Source organism: Ascaphus truei, chromosome 18, assembly GCF_040206685.1.
Source record: "Ascaphus truei isolate aAscTru1 chromosome 18, aAscTru1.hap1, whole genome shotgun sequence".
NCBI classification, from domain to species: domain Eukaryota; kingdom Metazoa; phylum Chordata; class Amphibia; order Anura; family Ascaphidae; genus Ascaphus; species Ascaphus truei.
Genome location: NC_134500.1, coordinates 16,054,416 through 16,076,378, shown reverse-complemented (window position 1 = coordinate 16,076,378; position 21,963 = coordinate 16,054,416). Strand labels below are relative to the sequence as shown.

Here is a 21,963-nt window from a genome sequence, read left to right as displayed (position 1 = left end):
CCAAAGTGTATTTCTTAGTTCCTCTAGTACAATACCAAGGCCACTATTCTAAATATAATGAGAAGCTGGGCAGCGCACGGTGATGATGTATTAACCTCCATTCATTCTGTGCGTTAACACCACGTCAAACTATATTCAATGGGGGCAGGAGGGTCAAAAAATAGTACATAAAGTGCACAAAAACACAGGTGCCGTGGCAGCACCTGAGGTCTGAAAAGAAGATACCGGATAAAGCAATCGGCTGCAAAGGGGCCCTAGGAATTCTGCGTATTATATGTATTTGACGCTGATATATAATTACCATGTGGCAACACTGTCGAAGACTGAGCCACTGATTGAGCCTCCTGTGCTGAAGCAGGGATAACCTTAAAACCTGACCTGTTGATGGCCCTTGAGGGCTGGCGTTGGCCACTCCGGCTCCAAGGCATAAACCTACAAAAGTATGCTCAGTGATCCAATACAGAGATTATTTATTTGTTTATCATATGTAGATGACTCATTTAACTCACATAAATGTCTACTCAGTGAAACGAAGCACTGGAACAATGCAGCGCATTTAATTGGAAGACACTATTATTATAATAGGTTAGGGGTCAAAGAGGTCAAGGTGTCTTCACATATACTAGTTTAGGGTCCTCAGTCGGAAGAACCTTTCATTTAAAATATGCTCTATTCTTCTGCCTTGTTGTCGCTCTTCCCCCAGTGCACTTAAGCCCTTAAGGTAGATATGGACGGTTACCTTTTCCCCAGAGTGATCAGGAAAAGCTGTTTAATTGCCCTATTGACGTCAGTACGGCAACAAAGTTTGGGTCGGAGGGTGTGTGTGAGAACTGGCATGAGGAGAAGGAAATACTTAAGGAATTATATAGAGGTAGAGGGAGATAGTGAAGTGCCAAAGGCATGAGATTAAGAGTTCATTTACTGCAAGGCCACCTGCTTGTATGAACCTCATTATGGAAAGGAATGAAGAAAGAGGCCCTTCATACAGTTTCCACTAACATCAAATACTAATTGGGCACCGCTTCTCCCTACTTATCTGCCATGTCGTTCTAAATGCTTTGTAAATAAAACTCCCGATCAGAATGGTTTCCAACTACGACTGTCCCACATCTAAAATAAAGCAGTGGGCTTTAATAACCATGTGACACTACACCGTGACATCAGTTACTTATTACCTTCCAGGCCCTAAAACTAGTATGTTGCAGAAAGAAGTGGAACCTACAAAATGACCTTTGACTGGTCTGCCATGTTGATGTTTGTGCCCCATATGCATCTAATATACTGTATTACTTAATAGCAGAATAAATCCCTACAGTGCAATTGCTATGTGGCCTTTAGACGTGCCCAAATAATGCTTTCCACTCTGTCCCAAGCGGTTGATTAATACATGTTCGGTTTCAATTGCTTCTTTCAATTATGATGGCGTATATAGGACAATAGGAATAAAGCTCTTAAATCTGGAGTTAAAAAACAGCCACGTTGTGAATGCTGCACACATTTGGCACTATTATGCTGCCTTAAGCCCCTTTACTAGTTTTCTGCAATCCTTAAATAAACCCCAATGACTTTTAAACAGCAATAGGAAATACCTCCACCCAAATGTATTCAATTTCAACAGTGTGCTACATACTATATGATATATGTATAAAAAAAAATAAAAAAAAATTTCCTCTCTACAGCTGGTTTTCATTGCAAGAAAGGAATGCAGGCAAAACGCTGATAACCTCCTGGTGTATATTAAAGTATCAGTTCTCGGTTCATACAGCTAAAAGGATTAGCCATGTCATAGCTGCAGCACATAAGATTTATTTCTGTGTTAACTTTCAGCTGTCACTGCAGTGGAGAGAAAATGAGTGATATTGCAGCGTGTTGCTTAAGGAGAAACGCATGCAAAAACGAAATCCTGTTTTTAAATGATAAATACTTCCGCCGACCTGCTAAACCATTTAATAAATAAGCTATTTTAGGCAAAAGTGCTAAGTTTTACACTGCTATGTTTAAAATAAGTGTAAGATTTTACAGTGATGATTAAAGCAAGAATCCTTTTGCCTTCTCATTTTGAATTCAAATGACTACCAAACATTAAGGCTAGAATTATGTTTTATTCTGGCTTTTGCTATTTAGGTTTGGAATGTTCTGGTGCATTTAAACAATAGAATAGTCATACAAGTGTAACAGTGACAATAGTGTCGATTCACTGCAAGTCGTGTTGGTATTTAATGGATGAAGATACCAGGTCTTCATAGATACAGATGCACACACATCTTTTCATGACCTGATAAGTTGTTTCTCAGGTGAGAGGTCTGGAAAACTTGCATAAAACAAAGTGTTATAAGAAAAACAGACGTGATCGGATCAAGAGACCTCTGCAGCCTTATTGTGGGGGGCACACCTGTAATTCTGAACTTATGTATTTAATGCATTTATGTGACCAAAGGTATTTTACAGTGTCCTGTTGGCCTGGGAGGTTTTATTGCTATAGGGGTGGATACTTAATTTTAAAATGTATTATTGTTTTCACCTTTTTTTTTCGTCCAAACGTGGGTGATGCTCAACACAATTGATTAATTAACCCTCTGAGTGCCAGAGGGCCTGCTGCAGCACCACACTGCCCCACCAGCACTCTCGTAATCATATCATTGCTCTGTCATTGATGACATAACGGAGGGGTAGGAACCTGGGAGCGCAGAAGGCAATCTGCCCTAGAAAACCGAGCAGGAATATAATGATGCAGCGACGCCGAAGTATCATGGGGGCCTGGAGTGCCACACACCATGACACAGCAGCTACATCTAAACGGCACCCAGAGGTTTTTGAATCAGGGGTGGGCAACTCCAGTCCTCAAGGGCCACCGACAGGTCGTTTTCAGAATATCCCTGCTTCACCAGGTTGCTTAATCAGTGGCTTGGTCATTCTGTGCTATCTGATGTGTCAGTTCCATTCACCCACCGTGGAACTCGGCGTTCCGATTCTGCAGAGGAAAGGGATCTGGGCATCACTCGATGGTGCATCATTGGGTGTTTTGGTGCCAAAATGTAACGCTATACAAGTGAGCTTGTGCTGCTATTGTAATTATCTTTGTTGCACCTGGTTCAAGGCCCTTGTATGGCCCCAACATTGTTTTAACGTGGAATACATTTCAGAAAGCTATGGTGCTGGTGCTTCATTCTGCAGAACTTGAGGATTTACAGGACATCGCCTGCACCCGGAGCACCTCCAACTTGAGTATACTATTATTTAAGCTGGTCTCCCTTGATTTGCTTGGAGTCCCGCCGGCGCCTCTCATACTATTCCATTAAAAGGTATCGCAGCTCAAAGTTTGTTTCACAAATTAATCCCAAGTATACTAGTTTTTCCTTGAAGAAGAAAACGGAAGCTTTGAAGGGTCTTTACATAAAGGTACACTTAATCAAGTAGGTTGGTCCACTCAAATTTATCGCAACCTACAGATGTAGCAAATGTTATAGACTCTGTTAATGTGACGCATCAAAAACACATGTTAAGAAAATGACCCATGCATTACCATTTCAATAGCGTTGCGTTAAATATCACGCTGATATTGGTGCAATGTGTCAGATTAACTGGGGCAATATCAGCACAACAAAATTACATTTCAAAACAGATCCATCTAGTAGGACTTTTGTACTGCTTTAAATTTTCATGTCATGCGTTTGTCCCCTTGAGGATAATCGTGTTAATTACAAGCTCTGTTATATTTAAAAAGAAGTCTAACATTCCCAGCTCCCTTTTAGCCACTATTAGAAGCAGCTTCCTGTGGAATTGGTCACATGCTGTTAAGATTACTTCCCCTTGCGTTGTGAGGAATGTTTGGCTGCCACTTACAGGCAAATGGCATATAAAGAACCTCTTTCTTGTCCCAGTTTTATTTGCAATGATATCAGGAATGGCAGAAGTTCTGAACTGAGCAATCAACTAACATAAAAATAACATCTTGCATTACACATAAATATAAACAGAACATGCTGTAAAGTTTACTTTCACTATACATGTAATTCAATACATGAAACCAGGGGTTTTCAACTCCAGCCCTCAAGACCACACAACAGGTCAGAATTCAGGATCTCTCAGCTTCAGCACAAGTGGCTCAGAGGCTCAGTCTTTGACTGAGCCACCTGTGCTGAAGCAGGAATATCCTGAAAACCTGACCTGCTGGTGGCCTTTGAGGACTGGAATGGAGAACACCTGGATTCATCTTTAAGTCCTAGAAACATTTAAACTGTACTTTTTGTATTTTTATCCTGATCACACATGACCTTTCTAAAACATTTATGTCTGAGCATATGTTGGTCACTTATGTTCTTTTCAACCTTTGAGGCTTTACCAAAAGTCTGTTGGCAGACCGTAGCAACACTGCGGTATAGTTTAAACTAAGCAGTTCTAATTGTGGAAGCAGATTGTTTCACCCTATAGAGCAGTAGCTCCCAACGCCCTCAAAAATCCCTAACAGGACAGATTTTAAGAATATCCCTGCTTCAGCATTGGTGGCTCAATCATGTTGCGGGTTCTGGAGGACTGGATTTGGGAACCACTGCTATAGAGTAGAAAATGTTTGTTCAATGCAGAGTATCAGATGCAACAAGTTTTGTTTATCTGAAAACGGTACAGCACGGCTTTAAGTAATCACCACTGGAACATACAGGTCATTATGAAATCTGTCAGTGGTTTTCTACTTGGAGAAAGTATTTTCTGGAACGGGCGTTAGAACTCAGCACTGGTCACCACAACAGGGGAAATACTGCTGCAGTTCCTCAGTGGAGTATGAATTCATTATTTGCTTCTATGCCATCTCCCCTTATATTTGTTAGTGTGATTTTTCCACAGATTTTTGGACCCAAGTTGCAAACCTCATGTTAAATGGATGAGTGGTTTAAATTTTTTAATTATTATTATTTTTTAAAGTGGGTGTATGTAGATTTTTCACTTTATTGAAAATTCAAATATGTCAAGATCTGGGCCTTTAATGCCAATAGCCACAGTCTTCCTGCAAAGATTTATAGATGATGTGGTGTGACGTCTACTGCAGCAAAGGTGCGTTATATATGCAGGTATCAATACTAGCTTTATTTGAATTGGGATACACTCCACAATTATATTGAGAAAGTAAGTCTTGCGAATACACCATTGGTGTTGCATGATTTTATGCTTCTAAGAAGTAGGGCAATATATCATAAGCTGGAGATGCAGCTCAGAGAATAAAATATATGGATATTAATTTTTAAGGCATACCTCTATTATTCATACTGTATGCAGTCTCATCTTTAGTCCACCCTTACCCTTTTTGCACATATTCTCTCGCTTAAAATTGTCATTCTATCACTGAACCAATAAAGAGCAATAGAAATCAAAAACTTTGCCCAATGTAACAAAATACATAAACATTGTATATTTAAATTTATTTTATGCACAAAGAATGCAGAGCGACCCAAAATGTTTAACAAAATATCACCACTATTACTTACATCGTAGCTCATAACTGTACAACTTAAACAAAAAAAATATATATATTATGCTATAAATCTTCATCCTCATCCTCTTCATCACTGATCACATATTTCTTGGCCTTCTTAACGACGACATTGTCCTCATCCTCCGACTTTCTCTTTGCAGAAGGTTCACCTTCCTGATACAAAGAATAAAAAAACGGCAGAAAACCAAATAAATATTATGGTTTGAAGAACACACTATCAGTGTGATCCAAGCTTAACCGTCATGAGCAATACTCAAGATTACATTGATCAAGAGAAAACCAAAGCATATTTACTTACAAGATCCTATTTTTCCTCAAGAGTAGCAACTACTGAAACTGCTCAGTGACGACCTTGTATATTAGGGATGGCCATCTGCAGTCCTCAAGGGCCACTAGCAGGTCAGGTTTGTTTTAAGGATACCCCTCAATGACTGAGCCACCTGTGCTGAAGTAGGGGTATCCTTAAAACAAACTTTACCCGTTGGCCCTTGAGGACTGGAGTTGGCCACCTGTGTTGTAGGGCAACAGCTCAGGGATTCAAATATTTAATGATTGGTCACCACTTGTATGTCTTCTAAAATTAAACAATGTTTAATGTGGAGAACCAGTTGTAACAAGTTTGTCTATCCTAACAGAGTACACTAGGACTAATGAGAACCTTAAGTGTCTCACATTCTTCACTGATATTTTAATTCGCACCACGAAACCCTGCACTATTAACAGGGCCGCCAACATATTTCTTGGGGCCCAGGACTAGAGCGTCGCCCGCTGGACGCAGAAGATTCCAGTGCCGGCCAGGCCCCCACAGCCACCAGGCCTGGGACACTTGTCCCAGCTCTCCCCTTCTGGTCGGCAGCCCTGACTATTAATACCTTGTAAGAGGGGTGGCCAACTCCAGTCCAAGGGCCACAAACATGTCAGGTTTTCAGAAAACCTGTTTCAGCACAAGTAGCTCAATCAGTGGCCCAGTCAATGTCTTACCTCCTCGTCGCTGTTAAGCTTCTTTGCTTTAAGTAATCTCTGAGCTTTGTCATCATCGGATCCTTCGTCACTATCAGAGGAATAGATACGGGCCCGTTCCTCTGTGGGGAAGACATTGATATATTTTGCAGCAGCAGCAGAGTTGGTCATTGCATATCTATACTTCTAAAGAGGTCAACATTATAACCTTGAGGAAAACAATTATTCTAACACCAATTCATAAACTAGTTTGTTTTGAAAAAGTCTAACCAGAATGACTCTGTACTGTATATAGTAAATTGGCTCCCCCTGCTGTTCATTTGCTATTTTGCATGTTTAAAACCGAGCACGGGAAATTACGGTTTTAAACGTAATCTTAAACGCCAATTTTTTTTTTTTTTTTTTTTAAAAAACAGCTCGTGGGAAGCAAACCCACCCTAGGAGGTTCTTGTCAAAAGACCATTACAGACCGAGGTGGGCATGAAGTAGGATAATCAAGAGCATGGTTTCCGAAGTATTAAGGGGGCGATTGTTTCAAAAACATACGTGTGGCAGTTTTAATAACAGAACGTCTAAAAGCTGCAAGGATTGTATTTTTAGTGTTGGGATAGGGAGTTTCATAAGAGCTTCGAGTGAGTCCAGCACAGGCCACTTATAGAATGCATATGTACCTCTTGCACTTCCTCCTTTATAGCGGTTTTTGATGGCTGCCAAGCTTATCGCCTCCTCCCCCTCCTCTTCGTCATCATATCGGTCAGGCTCGAGGTAGTTTGCGCTCAGACCGCGCTGATGCTGCTTCTCCCTTACTCTGCGCTGTTGAGACTCCCTCCGGATGGAGGCTTTCAGTCTCTCCTCTTCTTTCTGCCGGAAAGTAACCACAAAGAAATGTTACGGGGGAGCTCTCACTAGCTCTGATGTCCATTATTTGTTTTAAGGAACTTTGATGGTGCCAACAATCCTTTAATCTAGGGGTGCTCAACTCCAGTCCTCAAGAAACCCCTCCCCCCAACACGGTCAGGTTTTCAGGATATCGCTACTTCAGCACAGGTGGCTCAATCAGTCCCAGCTTCAGCACAGGTGGCTCAATCAGAGGCTGAGCCACCTCTGCTGAAGCTGGGATATCCTGAAAACCTGACCTGTTGGGGAGGGGGGGAGGGTGGTGCAGCTTGCCTGGAATTGAGCACCCCTGCTTTAATCTACCGCCCTTCCTGTTATTCTGCCTAATTGCAGATAAAAACCCTTTCCCTGCCAGAGGGGCCTTCAACACAATGCAGCCCCCTCTGGCCGTGAAAGCGTTAGGCACGCAAGGGTTAAGGAAATAAGTCCATCCAAAAATATTGCGACCAAATAATTCAACTACTCAACCTGACGTTTATAACGACACTGGCAACATTTAGAAGTAAAAGTCAAATTAGACCCTGATCACAACAGCACAATGACATCCTACAACACAGATCTTGGATAGAGGGGCGGCCATCGTTAAAAGGACTAAAACTTAATTTCATACAATGATTTACAAGCATATGACAACAGCTGACAAAATGAGTTGTCGGTCATAAGAAAAGACGATAAGTAGGTAAGGTAAAATAACTGGGGCTTCAATGATCAGAGCAGTGGGTGTTATTGAATGAACAGATATTGATGACCATTCAAAACCAACTGGCCAATTTATTTCAACAGCTACGTAATGTATTCCTTGTTGAGGTTACAGATGTGTAAACCAATATTTATTTCATTCCATTGCGGTATTTTCCTCCAATATTCTGCTTGGAAACTGTCCACTCGCTTCACTAAACTTTTTCGAAAAGATGTAGCTGTATTTTCATTGCAGGTTCAGTCAGAGCTTAGCCTGACGGGGTCTCTGCCATATGAAACACGCATATTACTGGTTACCTTAATCATCTCTGTGCGCTGAGATTCCGGGTCACGTCCAGCCATTGGCAGGATTCGAATCTTCTGAGTCTTGGAACACCGATCTGCAAGTGACAGCGTCATCTTCCTGTGAGTGGCGCTGTCTGTAGAATGAGGCCTGATTGGCAATAAAAACATTGTTACACAGTTTATCGAGTTAAGTGTTAACAGAACGGTTACACTGTTTTTGAATATACACTTTTCCTGTGCGCCTCTATTCAGAGCTGTTTCTGGCTGAAATTCCTAAACTAAACCAATGAGGAATTTCAGCCCAAAACTGCCACTTCGGATCATATAAAATAGGGGTGCTCAACTCCAGTACTCAAGCCCCCCTAGTAGGTCAGGTTTACAGGATAGCCCAGCTTCAGCACAGGTGGCTATGTGTAAGACTGAGCTTCTGATTGAACCACCTGTGCGGAAGCTGGGATATCCTGAAAACCTGACCTGTTAGAGAAGGAGGGGGGGGGGGGGGGTAGGGTCTTGGGGACTGGAGTTAAGCACCCGTGATATAGAACAAGCCCCTAAGTGTTCCAACACTTACCTGAATGTCAGCTTGGTTTTAAACACAGCCTGCCCCTGTAGACCAGTTCCTTGTCTGATAAAGAGATGGTTGTGGTCTCCTTGCAGTGGAGCTTTGTACACATCAAAAACTTCATTACCCAAATGTAACGACATGCTGTTGGAAAAGAACACGGCGAGCGGAGACGGTTCTGATTAGTGCGATCAGTAATTACCTCCGGTTCCCTCCTGGCTTTACGATCACCGCTAGGAGATCATTTTGGTCCCAGTTCACATCTACATTCTGAGGAATGTGTATTTACAGGCAAATTAAATCACTTATGAAGTTCTTTGCCTTTAATCAAACTCAAATTATGAGCGAATGTATGTATTCCAATCTACATAAAAACAAAAAAGCCATTAACAACTAGGAAAAGGAATTGTATTTTCTTCCTGTAACATTTGTTATGCCCTGACTGTAATATATTACAAATGTGGCACTAACAACTTACATCTGTGTCTAGCAATAAATCAATATCAAGAGTAGTACCGTTTGGGTGAAGCACAAAACACATATTTGTGTTTTAAGTAACTGCTCTATAGAAAAAAAGGCATATCTTTTAAATAAGTCTCTTAATAAAAGATGCCAAATAACATGGTACAAATAGAAACAATTAGTGTTACGGTTAATGTTTAGCTGGGAGGGTTTGCATGTAGAATGGGAATATACTTTTTACAGGTGGTATTACAGCAGACCTCTTGGGGAGCTTTAAGCTCTGTGATTACATTGCAACCGTTAAAGCAGCACTTTTTTTTGAGAGAGAGAGAGATACATACCCCTGTAGGGGGCGCCAGTATCTCTGCAGATTTAAATGTCCAGGTCACGTGGGCCAATAGGAAGCCGCAACGGATGACGTTACAGCTTTCTATTGACCCGCCTGATGTGGGACATTTAAACACCGACGTATTGATAGCTGCACCAAGCCCCATCGGAGCTGCTACCTGCAGATATCACGTCGCGCCCCCCTACGGAGGGAAGTATTTTGGGAAGCAGGGGGTCCCGGAGCTGAAATTAGCATTGTTTAGCGCCGGAGACCCCCTGCTTCAATCCTATAACTCTAAAAAAAATCAAAGGAAAGCAGGATTGCTGCTCTAAGTCATTCCCTACAGGCTCTATTCTTTTTAGACAATATATTTATAGCCCAAATTGCATGAAACATTTCCCAAATTCTATCCATGAATATCAGCTGCAGTAACTGGGATTATTTGTATCCATATTTATTGAATTGATCTATTTTGCCCCCTTTTTGTGTAAAAAATTAAATACAAATTATTTTATCCCTAGCAGAACCCCCCCCCCCAAAAAATAATGCAGGCATTACTAAAACCCAAGCTATTCACTGACCTGCCATCAGACCATTTGACAATCCGCGCATTACTCTCTCTGACATCATTTCCCTCCTCATCCCGACGCGTTCTCCATCTTATTGTGTTTTCCACCTAACAGAAAAAAGTGAACGTGTTAGGGAAATCATCGTCATTGTAAACATCCCAGTGTATTGTAAGTTAACCATTTTGTCCTGCTAAAACATACAGCAAAACGACACATACAAACATCTTACACTTTGCTTCTTTTCATTTCAAGGTTCTCCACTCCAGGCCCCACTATCTCAGTACTCTGCAGCCCAGAGTCAAAGACTGAGACTGACTGAGCCATCATCTGCAACAGTTTCCTATTGGCCAGCGGAACGGAGGACCTTTAAACCTCTATGAAGAACAGAGGCACATTCCGAGGTAAGTATATCTCGGGGAGCAGGGGGTCCCAGGAGCTGAAAGTAAAGCGGATCACCCCAGCTTCCCACTCGTGAAATGTTCCTTTAAAACAAAAAGGTACTGTAAGGTGAAGTGAAGCTTTTCTTCTATTGGGAAAAGGCTGGAAAACTGCAAAAGTGTACTTTCCAGAGTATTGAGTAGGGGGGGGGGGGGGATATTAAAAGGTGGAAAGCAGGGTGTCTCCAGGAGCTGAACTGCATTACTTTGAGCTCAGGGGACACCCTGCTCCCCGAGATACTTGCCTCCTCTGTAGGTGATGCCAGTAGCAGCTCCTCGGGTTTAAAGCTCCCGGTCACGCAGGCCAATAGGAAGCCACGAGGGATAACTTCACTGCTTCATATTGGCCTACATGACTCTGTACCTTTAAGCTGCAATTTCGATAGCCCCACACACTCTCCCGGGAAGCAGGGTTCGAAATATTCTATATACATGCATGTCTCGTCCACATCAAACATGATCTATAGATGCAGCATTCGAATGAAAAATTATATTATGTTCCAACATAATGAAATATACCTTCAGTTTCAACCTTGTTCTACCTTCTTCATCAAGCATTTCTTCATCTTCAAACTCGTCCTCATAATATTGAGGATCAAAAGGTCTACAAAATTGAATACAAGAAAAAGAGCTCAAGGCATCAGACATTTTTTCAAAGCTTCAGACATTATTGGCAAATAAAAAAAAATGTGCAGCTGTAGATCAAACAAATCATCAAAGGGCTGCAAAACAGCACAGGATTTTTGCATTTTACACACTGTGCTCATTTACCCAGAATCCCTGGCTGCAGTGGAAGCACGGTTTGTTAAGCGATATTGGGGAAAGGCAGGGTTGTAGACCTGTCAGATGTAAATGCACGACAAGGGGTATTTGTATTTAGTGCATTTTGTTGAAAATGTTAAAGCCACACTCCTGTGGACACTTAGTTTGGGCTAATATAATGGCGGCTTAAATGTCCCGTGGGCCAATAGTAAGCAGTGACGTCATGCCTTGCAGATTCCTATTAGTCCATGTGACGCAGGACGTTTAAACTGTGCTGAGATACCAGCACCGCCTTCCGAGGTAAGTACCTCGAGAGGAAGGGGGTCCCCGGTGCAGCTCCAGAGACCCCCTACTTCAAACCTATCAAAAAAGTGGCCCCAGGAGTGCTGCTTTAAACCTTGAAAACCATCAAATATTGGTTAACCAGATGTAAAACCTTATTTCTGCCGATCGCCAAGTGTGGCCAGAGCACTTATTAAAACCTTACCTGGGCTCAACACTGAGAAAGTTGGGAAGTTTCACAAAATACAAGTCATTTCCCAGGTCCGTGTTCACCTTTGGAATCTCAACTTCTATTCTGGTTTCTGGAGCTGCTTCTTCCCGATTATCCATTCCATCCTCGTCCTATAGGGTGAAGAAAAAAAGGAGATATAAGGACCTTAACATTTTTTTTTAAATACTTTTTACAGTATTACAATTGTTGCCAAAGTTGCAAATGGTACAGTTGAGTAGCAGCAAAATACACCACTCATCCATAGACATTTTCTACTGTGATTCCCAATCCAAATTCAGTCAAATAGATTTGCAAAGGCCATTTCTAATATGGCTCCATTACAGGCTATTCTAATCAGAATGCATTTATTTTTTATTTTAACCACTTCAGCCCTTTAAGTATTTCACCATTGGTGAAGGATTATGCTTGCTTCATATCCACTTACCATTCCATACAGATTGTAAGCTCTTTGGGGCAGGGCTCCTACTGTAATAATGTATGTTATTTGATTGTCTTTCGTTCTGCAACCCTATTGTACTGCGCTACGGAATATGTTGGCACGTTATAAATAAATGAAAGTCTTCCAATATACTTCCTGTACTCCTTCCCATACGATCGAACACTTTCCAGACTACACTATAAAATGTGGCATAGGCCTTTTCAGCGGGCGATTGAAGCGGCAATCCAAGCGCTTTGTTTCTTTTACATTTCTTTTCATTTCTTTCACACAGGATTGAAGCAGGGGGTCCCGTGGAGCATAACCACATTAGTTTCAGCTCCGGGGACCCCCTGCTTGCGGAGATACAGACTTCCGCAGGGGGTGCCGGTAGGTGCTCCGCACAGCTAGCAGGGATCACGTAATGGCGGGAGTAACAAAGCTCACGCGCCCTGTGGGCCAATAGGAAACCGTGACGTCTTCAGGTTCGGCTTCCTATTGGCACACGACGCTGGAGCTCTAAACTTTACAGAGATACCGGCACCTGCTTTGGAGGTTTGTATCTCGGGAAGAAGGGGGTAACGAGCTGGAATAAATGTGGTTCAGCTCCGGAAAGCACCTGCTTCAATTGAATGTAAAAAAAAAAAAAACCTAAACATAAAGCGCTTGGATTGCTCCTTTAAGTTTGTTTTCATCCTTTTGATATTTGTAGGTGTTACCAAGGAGCGAATAGAAATGTGTGCCAAGCTACGCACCAAAGGCTGTCCTGGAGTCGGTGGCTTCCCTTCCCCATCGCTGCCTGAAGAAATGTCATCGGCATCTCCAAAAAGATCTGCCGCATCCTTCCTCCCTGATAGTCAATAACAGAACAAATATAGTCACAATGAGAGTGGAAGAATGGAGGCCAAAGAAAGTGTAACAGTAAAGACATTCAAGATTTAGGCTGCAACACTAGAATTTATGGGAAATGTGTAAGCGTACAAAGCAGCGGACAACACAAGAGAAACCTCAGTGTATGTACTGAGCATTCATCTAGTGCAGGAGTGGTCAACCACAGTCCTCAAGGGCCACCAACAGGTCAGGTTTTAATGCTATCCCTGCTTCAGCACAGGTGGCTCAATCGCCAATCCTTAAAACCTGACCTGTTGGTGGCCCTTGAGGGCTGGAGTTGGCCGTCCCTGATCTAGGACATGTTTTTGCAAGTCAGCTTTCAGTTACTGACCAGTTATAGAAGAAGGCTCCTGACAATGACTTCATGAACTGCCATTGAAGAACATTTATCAAAACAAACGTTTTCCAAACACTATATAGTGTAGGAGCATAAGAGTCTAAGCAAATCCAAATGTCTTATCACAATATCAAGTAGCCAATGAAGACTCCTGTGCATCCTGTTTTATAAAAAATAAAAAAAATTAAAAAAAAGGTACCACCGTAGGTTCAGTAGAGAAAAAAACAGCATGATATTGTTTACATATATAGTAGCACTATATACACTACTAGCTGAGAGACCCGGCGTTGCCCGGGATGTAAATGCGTAATAGGTAGTATTATTTATAAATCGTGGAACAATAGGTGACTGTTTGTTGTAAAGGTTGGATAATAATATTGAAAAGAAAGATGGAAGAAAATGTAATACGATGTTGTATAAAAATGGTTTATTGTAAACACACCACAGTACAATGTATATTTTGGTGGCATAAGTGATGTAAAAATCTGAGTCGTGTGTCCTGCTAGGGTGTGAGGCGGCGGGTGGCGCGTGGGTTGTGAGTGCTGTGTGCGAGTGGGGGTCCTGCTAGGGTGTGAGGCGGCGGGTGGTGCGTGGGTTGTGAGTGCTGTCTGTGAGTGGGGGTCCTGCAAGGGTGTGAGGCGGCGGCTGGCGCGTGGGTTGTGAGTGCTGTCTGTGAGTGGGGGTCCTGCTAGGGTGTGAGGCGGTGGGTCAGTGATGTCGGTGCGTAGGGGCGGGAGCCAGCAGGTGTGTGTGGCGGCAGGTATGTGTCGAGTGTGGCGGGTGTCTGTTGAGTGCGTGCAGCGGCTGTGAGGCGGTGGGTGAAAGGCAGAGGCGGCCGGAGTAAGGGCGGGTGAAAGGCAGAGGCGGGGGTGGGGAGGCGGTAAGGCGGGTATGAAGGCGAAGGGCGGCGGGAAGGGGAGGAGGGGGTGGAGGAGGGGGGCAAGGGGTGGAGGAGGGGGGCAAGGGGTGGAGGAGGGGGGCAAGGGGTGGAGGAGGGGGGAAGGGTTAGAGGAGGGGGGGGAAGGGTTAGAGGAGGGGGGGGAAGGGTTAGAGGAGGGGGGGGGAAGGGTTAGAGGAGGGGGGGGAAGGGTTAGAGGAGGGGGGGAAGGGTTAGAGGAGGGGGGGGAAGGGTTAGAGGAGGGGGGGAAGGGTTAGAGGACGGGGGGGAAGGGTTAGAGGAGGGGGGGGAAGGGTTAGAGGAGGGGGGGAAGGGTTAGAGGAGGGGGGGGAAGGGTTAGAGGAGGGGGTGGAAGTGTGGGAGGGGGTGGAAGTGTGGGAGGGGGTGGGAGGGGAAAGGGGAAAAAGAGGTGATGGGGGGGGGGGGAAGAGGAGCGGAGGGGGGGGGAAGAGGAGCGGAGGGGGGGTGGAAAGGGGAGCGGAGGGGGGGGAAGGGGAGCGGAGGGGGGGGAAGGGGAGCGGAGGGGGGGAAGGGGAGCGGAGGGGGGGAAGGGGAGCGGAGGGGGGGAAGGGGAGCGGGGGGGGGGAAGGGGAGCGGGGGGGGGAAGGGGAGCGGGGGGGGGGAAGGGGAGCGGGGGGGGAAGGGGAGCGGGGGGGGGGAAGGGGAGAAGTGGTGGGAAGGGGGAGGAGGGGGGAGGTGGTGGAAAGGGGGAGAAGGTGGAAAGGGGGAGAAGGGGGGAGGTGGTGGGAAGGGGGAGAAGGGGGGAGGTGGTGGGAAGGGGGGAGGTGGTAGGAAGGAGGAGGAGGGGGAAGGTGGTGGAAAGGGAGAGAAGGGGGGATGTGGTGGGAAGGGGGAGGAGGGGGAAGGTGGTGGGAAGGGGGAGGAGGGGGAAGGTGGTGGGAAGGGGGAGGAGGGGGGAGGTGGTGGGAAGGGGGGAGGTGGTGGGAAGGGGGGGAGGGTGGAGGTGGTGGGAAGGGGGGGGAGGTGGTGGGAAGGGGGGGAGGTGGTGGAAAGGGGGTGGAGGTGGTGGGAAGGGGGGGAGGGGTGAGGTGGTGGGAAGGGGGAGGAGGTGGGAAGGGGGAGGCGGAGGGAAAGCGGGGGGGGGAGGCGGAGGGAAAGCGGGGGGGGGGAGGCGGTGGGAAGGCGGGGGTGGGAGGAGGTGGGAAGGCGGGGGGTGGGAGGAGGTGGGAAGGTGGGGGGTGGGAGGCGGTGGGAAGGGGGGTGGGAGGCGGTGGGAAGGGGGGGAGGGAGGCGGTGGGAAGGGGGGGGGAGGCGGTGGGAAGGGGGGGGGAGGCGGTGGGAAGGGGGGGGGAGGCGGTGGGAAGGGGGGGTGGGATGCGGTGGGAAGGGGGGGTGGGAGGCGGTGGGAAGGGGGGGTGGGAGGCGGTGGGAAGGGGGGGTGGGAGGCGGTGGGAAGGGGGGGTGGGAAGGGAGGGGGAGGTGGTGGGAAGGGGTGGGGGGAGGCGGTGGGAAGGGGGGCTGGGAGGCGGTGGGAAGGGGGGGGAGGCGGTGGGAGGGGGGGGGAAGGGGGAGGCGGTGGGAAGGGGGGGGGCCGGTGGGAAGGGGGGGGAGGCGGTGGGAAGGGGAGGGAAGGGGGGGGGAGGCGGTGGGAAGGGGGGGGAGGCGGTGGGAAGGGGGGGAGGCAGTGGGAAGGGGGGGGGAGGCGGTGGGAAGGGGGGGGAGGCGGTGGGAGGGGGGGAAGGGGGAGGCGGTGGGAAGGGGGGGGGGGGGCGGTGGGAAGGGGGGGGAGGCGGTGGGAAGGGGGGGGAGGCGGTGGGAAGGTGGAGGGAAGGGGGGGGAGGCGGTGGGAAGGGGGGGGAGGCGGTGGGAAGGGGGGGAGGCAGTGGGAAGGGGGGGGGAGGCGGTGGGAAGGGGGGGGAGGCGGTGGGAAGGGGGGGTGGAGGGGAGGTGAAGGGGGGGGTGGAGGGGAGGTGAAGGGGGGGTGGAGGGGAGGTGAAGGGGGGGGTGGAGGGGAGGTGAAGGGGGGGGTGGAGGGGAGGTGAAGGTGGGGGGGTGGAGGGGAGGTGAAGGGGGGGTGGAGGGGAGGTGAAGGGGGGGTGGAGGGGAGGTGAAGGGGGGGTGGAGGGGAGGTGAAGGGGGGGAGTGGAAGGGAGGTGAAGGGGGGGGGGTGGAAGGGAGGGGTGGAAGGGAGGGGGGTGGAGGGGAGGTGAAGGGGGGGAGGTGAAGGGGGGTGGAAGGGAGAAGTGGAGTGAGGGGAGGTGAAAGGGGGTGAGGGGAGGTGATGGGGGGTGAGGGGAGGTGAAGGCCGCTCACTCACCCGTCCGGCAGGTCCCACGTGGATCTGAGGCGGGAGGCAGTGTGTTGTGGCCGCTCTCCCGCTGTGTCCCGGGCGCTCGCTCGCTCCCCCGCTGACTGTAGCGGCGCCGGGGGGGAGGGGGGTATCGGGGAGACACTGACACTGGAGGGGAGGGGGGGGTGGAGGGGAGGTGAAGGCCGCTCACTCACCCATCCGGCAGGTCCCACGTGGATCTGAGGCGGGAGGCAGCGTGTTGTGGCCGCTCCCCCGCTGTGTCCCGAGCGCCGCCATCTTGGGTACTCGGCGCCGCGAGGCAGCCTGCCTGGCCACTGGCTGTTCCCCCGCCGGGGAGGGGTGAGTTGTAGCGCCGGGGAGGGGGGGGGGCATGTATATGTGTGGGGGGGGGGAGAGGTGGGAGATATAGAGGGGGGTCTCGCACGGCCGCTGACACTGGGTGGGGGGGGGCGCTGAAGGGGTAATAATAGTGTGTGTGTCCCGCTGACTGTAGCGGCGCCGGGGGAGGGGGGGTCGGGGTGAAAGCGCGGGAGACACGGGGAGAGGAGGAGGTGCGCGCGGGTGCTGCTAACACTGTGAGCCCCGCTAATGTATGTAACAGTGTGTGTGTGTGTGTGTGTGTGTGTGTCACTGTGTGTGTGTGTCCCTGTGTGTGTGTGTCTGTCACTGTTTGTGTGTTTGTGTGTGTGTGTGTGTGTGTGTGTCCCTGTGTGTGTGTGTGTGTGTGTGTCCCCCTGTGTGTGTCCCCCTGTGTGTGTGTGTGTGTCCCTGTGTGTGTGTGTGTCCCTGTGTGTCCTTTGGCCCGTCACTCCGCCTCAGGCCAATGAGAGGTGTGCGGGGGCGGGCGGGCCAAGGGACCAATGAGATTGCCGCTAGGGACACCGGACATCCAGGCAGGCAAACATACAGTGCTTTCACTAATATAGTATAAGATATAGTAGCACTATTAGTAGCAGCCTGAGGAAAGGAGGACCTCACTTTATATAAGTTATGGTGGGTGAAAAAGGCGACAAAAAACCTCCACCGTATCACATACAGCAAATTAAAATATCACTTGTGAGCACATTCACATGCCTTAGACAGGTCTGCAACCCTGCCTTTCAACATCACCTAGCATACAGTGCTTCCACTGCGGCAAGGGATTCTGGGAAATGACATGCAAATGAGCACAATGCCACCTTTTGCCTGAAATCCATTTATACATGGAACCCTTTTAAGCTAATGCTCGCTGTTAACACAGCTTTTAAGTACAGCATGGGATTAGATTTAAAGCCAGTGAAACGACTCACAGACAGCTTTTTCGACCTTTTCGATCTCAACAGTGTGAGGCTGGTTCTACTGGCTCTGTAATTTTCAAGGCTAGGCAGGTTTACCATACTTTATATAACTTCTGGTGGGTGAAAAATGCAACAAAAACATATAACCTATTATGACACATCCTGCCGCAGGGTCAGAGACAGGAGACCACTTGAGTTGCAGGGCAAAGACAGGTGGAAACAAATGTAAGACACAAGAAGGGTGGGACGAGGAAAATCCCTGCTCACAGAGTCACTGTGGGGAGAAAGGCTGGACTGCGCTGAAGAAAAATACTTTATTGAACCATGACCGGTAAGGATAAAAAAGGGGAGTCCCCCAGTATCTCTAACGCGTTTCACCCGCTAAGGGCTTTGTCAAAGAGTGAGGGACACTCGGTTAGCACCACATTAAATAACGATCCGAACCGGAGGTGACGTCACCCACCTGTGTGTGTGAAACCCACCCAATGATGATTGAGGTGATCCCAAACACCGGGTGAGTAGTAGGAAACGTCCGGAGCCGATCGTGCGCACATTACGCTCATGCGCAATAGAATTAAAGCAAATAAAATACAAGACGTGAATGAACAAATACATAACCATTGGAAACTGGAATAAAGAAACACTAAAAAATATTTAGAGTAATGCAATGATATTAGGGTGTATAAATATATACTAACAGAATTGTTTAAAACCAAGTGAAAAAGGGGGAAGTACATTTGCAAAAAAAGAGTAAAGTAAACTTATATTACTATTATATTTGAGGAGTGTTTGAAATAATAAGCACACACAAACTGTATATTGATCATCAGCAATGACATTATCATGGTACAGTATTAGTATTATGTCTATATAGACAAAAATGCATAATCTATCCAATATACAGATGCATGTACCCAAGTCATGAAACATAAAAAGGTTCTTGAAAGGTCATCACCTCTATGAACACATTGAATTATTGCAGGAAGCACATATGATCAGAAAAAAGCATCAAAGCATAACCAGAAAGGTAGATAATAGTCAATCTGAGAACCATTTTATTTGCTTTGGTTCAATAAAGTATTTTTCTTCAGCGCAGTCCAGACTTCTGCAGTTTTTTGCCTTGCAGTGCCCACTGTTATCTCTCTCTCTCCAATGAGAGGCTTCCACTGTGGATGTTTATGTTGCCAGCATCTCTGTTATCAACTTTCCAATTGAAATTTAACACCCAGTAGCAAATGTAGAAAGCGAACGGGAAAATAATTGGCCTACAATACCTTTGCGTCCTCCCACATCACTATCCATATCAGAGTCTGATGCAATGATCTTCTTGGGCCTCTGCCGAACTATTTCCTCTTCGCTGTCGCTCCCTTTTGCGGATTCTGATAAAGTGAACAGAATAATAGGGACTGTAAAATGAGTAATATAGCTTTTTGTAAATCAATACCCCTTTATATATGAACAAAGACTGCATTGCATCAAATGAAGCAAAAGTACAATAACACAGGAAACAAACATAGGGCCTAGTCATGGTGTCTCAATGAGCACTGATTCTTCTGAATTGAACCCCATAAAAGACAGCAAGGAAAAGGCAACTTGGAGTCCAACTCAAATGCTACCATAGTAAGTCTACAGCTGGTCAAAAAGGACAAGACGAATACAAACGCCGGGCTACTGACCTGATTTGCGTTCCTGTTCCTCGCCATCTGAATGCTGATGTTCGTCATCTGAGCGATGACGCTGATGCCCTTCATCATCTGAATGTTGTCGCTTCTCATCATCTGACCACCTTCGCGCATGCTCATCATCATCATCATCATCTGACCGCCGGCGAGCATGTTCCTCATCTTCTGACCGCCGGCGCTCATGTTCCTCATCATCATCATCTGACCGCCGGCGCTCATGTTCCTCATCATCTGACCGCCGGCGCTTATGTTCCTCATCATCATCTGACCGCCGGCGCTCATGTTCCTCATCATCTGACTGCTCAAGCTCCTGTTCCTCATCATCCGACCGTCGTTGGGCCTGCTCCTCGCCATCTGAATGCTGCTGCTCGTCGTCAGAACGCCGGCGCTCGTGCACCTCGTCGTCCGACTGCCGGTTCTCGTGCTCCTCGTCGTCCGAATGCTGGAGCTCATCGTCGGAGTTCTGCATCTTCTCCTCATCCGACTGGTCACTTTTGTCCGCCCTAGTCCACTTTTCATCTTCAGAATGTGCGTCCCTTTCGGACGCATCTGCCTCTGAGTGATGACTGCTGTGATCTGATCTATGTCCGTCTTCATCATTGTCCTCATCATGAAGAGTTTCGGAGCCGCTGTGCTGCTCAACATCTGACTGGTCATTCTCTTCCTGATCAGTGTGCGCTAATGTTTCAGACCGATGGTCTGATATTTCAGAGCGGATGTCACTACCGCTGTGTTGGGACCCGCCTTCATCCTCACTGTCATCCCCAAAGAGCTCTTTGTTGCTGGGCTTTACTGCAGTATGCTCATCTTCCTCATCTCGCTCACTCTCACTTCCAGAGGGGTTGCTCAGAGACCCAGCATTCTCCGGTTCTGAATCCGATCCAGAGTCAGATACTGCAAAAATATATTGGTTTTAAGTTAATCAAAAAACACGGGAAATGAAAATATCTTTCATCACTGCTACCTCAGATATACAAGACAGTGTACTGCAATAGCTATTATTGTGCTTTCGTCGGTTGGAAGTTGTGTTACAGTTAGCGTGTTTGGTCTTATAAACAACTTCTTTACCATTTTAAAGGTTGTCTCATAGTTTGGCATGTTAAGTTGTGTTGCTGGTTAAAGGCCAATGTGTAACTTAACGTGGACCTTTTCAATGTCTAAATAACATTTTTATTGAACATATGCTAACACATTCACCGCCTATTTCAACTATATCAAATAATAGACTATTGTGTCAACATAGTAAAATTCACAGCAGTACTTTCTAGGCTAACAATGTATTGTTCCATCATTAGATTTTAGGTATATGCCCACAACATATATTTTGGAGCTGAGAGAGTTTAAAAGGAGGTTAAGTTTATCACTGCAGCTGGTCAACCTAGAAATACAGCTCTGTGCCTCCTTATTGCTTGGTTTAGCTGCCATAGGCAATTTTTAATTCCCTAAAATACCAAAAACAAGCAGATGAAGTATCATTCCCCAACACAGCAATACAATAGTAAGAATAAAACATGGCAGTGTGCCAATATCCCCTTCCCAGCCAGAGGGGCCTGCTGCCCACACCCCCTTCCCAGCCACGGTGGCCTGCTGCCCACACCCCCTTCCCAGCCAGGGGGCCCTGCTGCTGCCCACACCCCCTTCTCAGCCAGGGGGGCCTGCTGCTGCCCACACCCCCTTCCCAGCCAGGGGGGCCTGCTGCTGCCCACACCCCCCTCCCAGCCAGGGGGGAGGGCCTGCTGCTGCCCACACACCCTTCCCAGCCAGGGGGCCCTGCTGCTGCCCACACCCCCTTCCCAGCCAGGGGGGCCTGCTGCTGCCCACACCCCCTTCCCAGCCAGGGGGGCCTGCTGCTGCCCACACCCCCTTCCCAGCCAGGGGGGCCTGCTGCTGCCCACACCCCCTTCCCAGCCAGGGGGGCCTGCTGCTGCCCACACCCCCTTCCCAGCCAGGGGGGCCTGCTGCTGCCCACACCGGGAGTGAGTCTCTGCTCCAAGTCCCGCGAATATCCGGTGCGGTTCGCCCCCTCTGAGGTCTGTTCCCTGCTGTGACTCCCAAGCGCATCTAACGTTTTGTTCGTGGTCCGCTCCCTCCTCCCGTCACCTTTGCGTTCGTTGTCAGAGTCCGCGTCGCTGCCGAACAGGTCCTCCATGTCCGCCATTGCCACAGGCCGCGGGCTGCCGTGTGAAAACAGGGATGCACGCGCTTGCCGTAAAGCAGGAAACAACTCG

At 47.6% G+C, this 21,963-nt stretch overlaps 1 protein-coding gene and 1 long non-coding RNA gene across 3 annotated transcripts in view; one reads left to right on the top strand and one right to left on the bottom strand.

Annotated features, from left to right (window-relative positions):
• LOC142468960 (uncharacterized) overlaps positions 1 to 14,047 on the top strand; it is a 94,226-nt gene extending 80,179 nt beyond the window's left edge. Inside the window, exons 4-5 of the long non-coding RNA XR_012788922.1 lie at positions 10,503 to 10,651; positions 13,091 to 14,047. This is a non-coding gene — a long non-coding RNA (uncharacterized LOC142468960). The remainder of the gene's footprint in view (positions 1 to 10,502; positions 10,652 to 13,090) is intronic.
• On the bottom strand, positions 5,396 to 21,963 carry LEO1 (LEO1 component of Paf1/RNA polymerase II complex). Of its 2 annotated transcripts, none has more exons than XM_075575683.1 (12): positions 21,836 to 21,963; positions 19,730 to 20,629; positions 19,328 to 19,432; positions 13,134 to 13,228; positions 11,937 to 12,073; positions 11,207 to 11,291; positions 10,263 to 10,357; positions 8,901 to 9,035; positions 8,342 to 8,477; positions 7,120 to 7,309; positions 6,470 to 6,570; positions 5,396 to 5,641 (listed from the first exon to the last, which is right to left on the bottom strand). In XM_075575683.1, exons 1-12 carry the CDS (start codon positions 21,891 to 21,893, stop codon positions 5,531 to 5,533), a joined length of 2,148 nt encoding a protein of 715 aa, XP_075431798.1. In that variant the 5' UTR covers positions 21,894 to 21,963; the 3' UTR covers positions 5,396 to 5,530. The 2 variants fall into 2 exon arrangements, with proteins under 2 accessions (XP_075431798.1, XP_075431799.1); XM_075575684.1 differs by having other exon boundaries at positions 5,396 to 5,637.

Bases quoted from the DNA above. Each gene is read 5' to 3' on its own strand.
- LEO1 (XM_075575683.1), bottom strand. From the start codon at position 21,893: ATGGCGGACATGGAGGACCTGTTCGGCAGCGACGCGGACTCTGACAAC. The intron at 19,433-19,729 runs GTCAGTAGCCCG...TCACTTTATCAG, and splicing joins GGAACAGGAACGCAAATCAG to AATCCGCAAAAGGGAGCGAC. The intron at 6,571-7,119 runs GTACATATGCAT...TCTTCCCCACAG, and splicing joins TAAAGGAGGAAGTGCAAGAG to AGGAACGGGCCCGTATCTAT.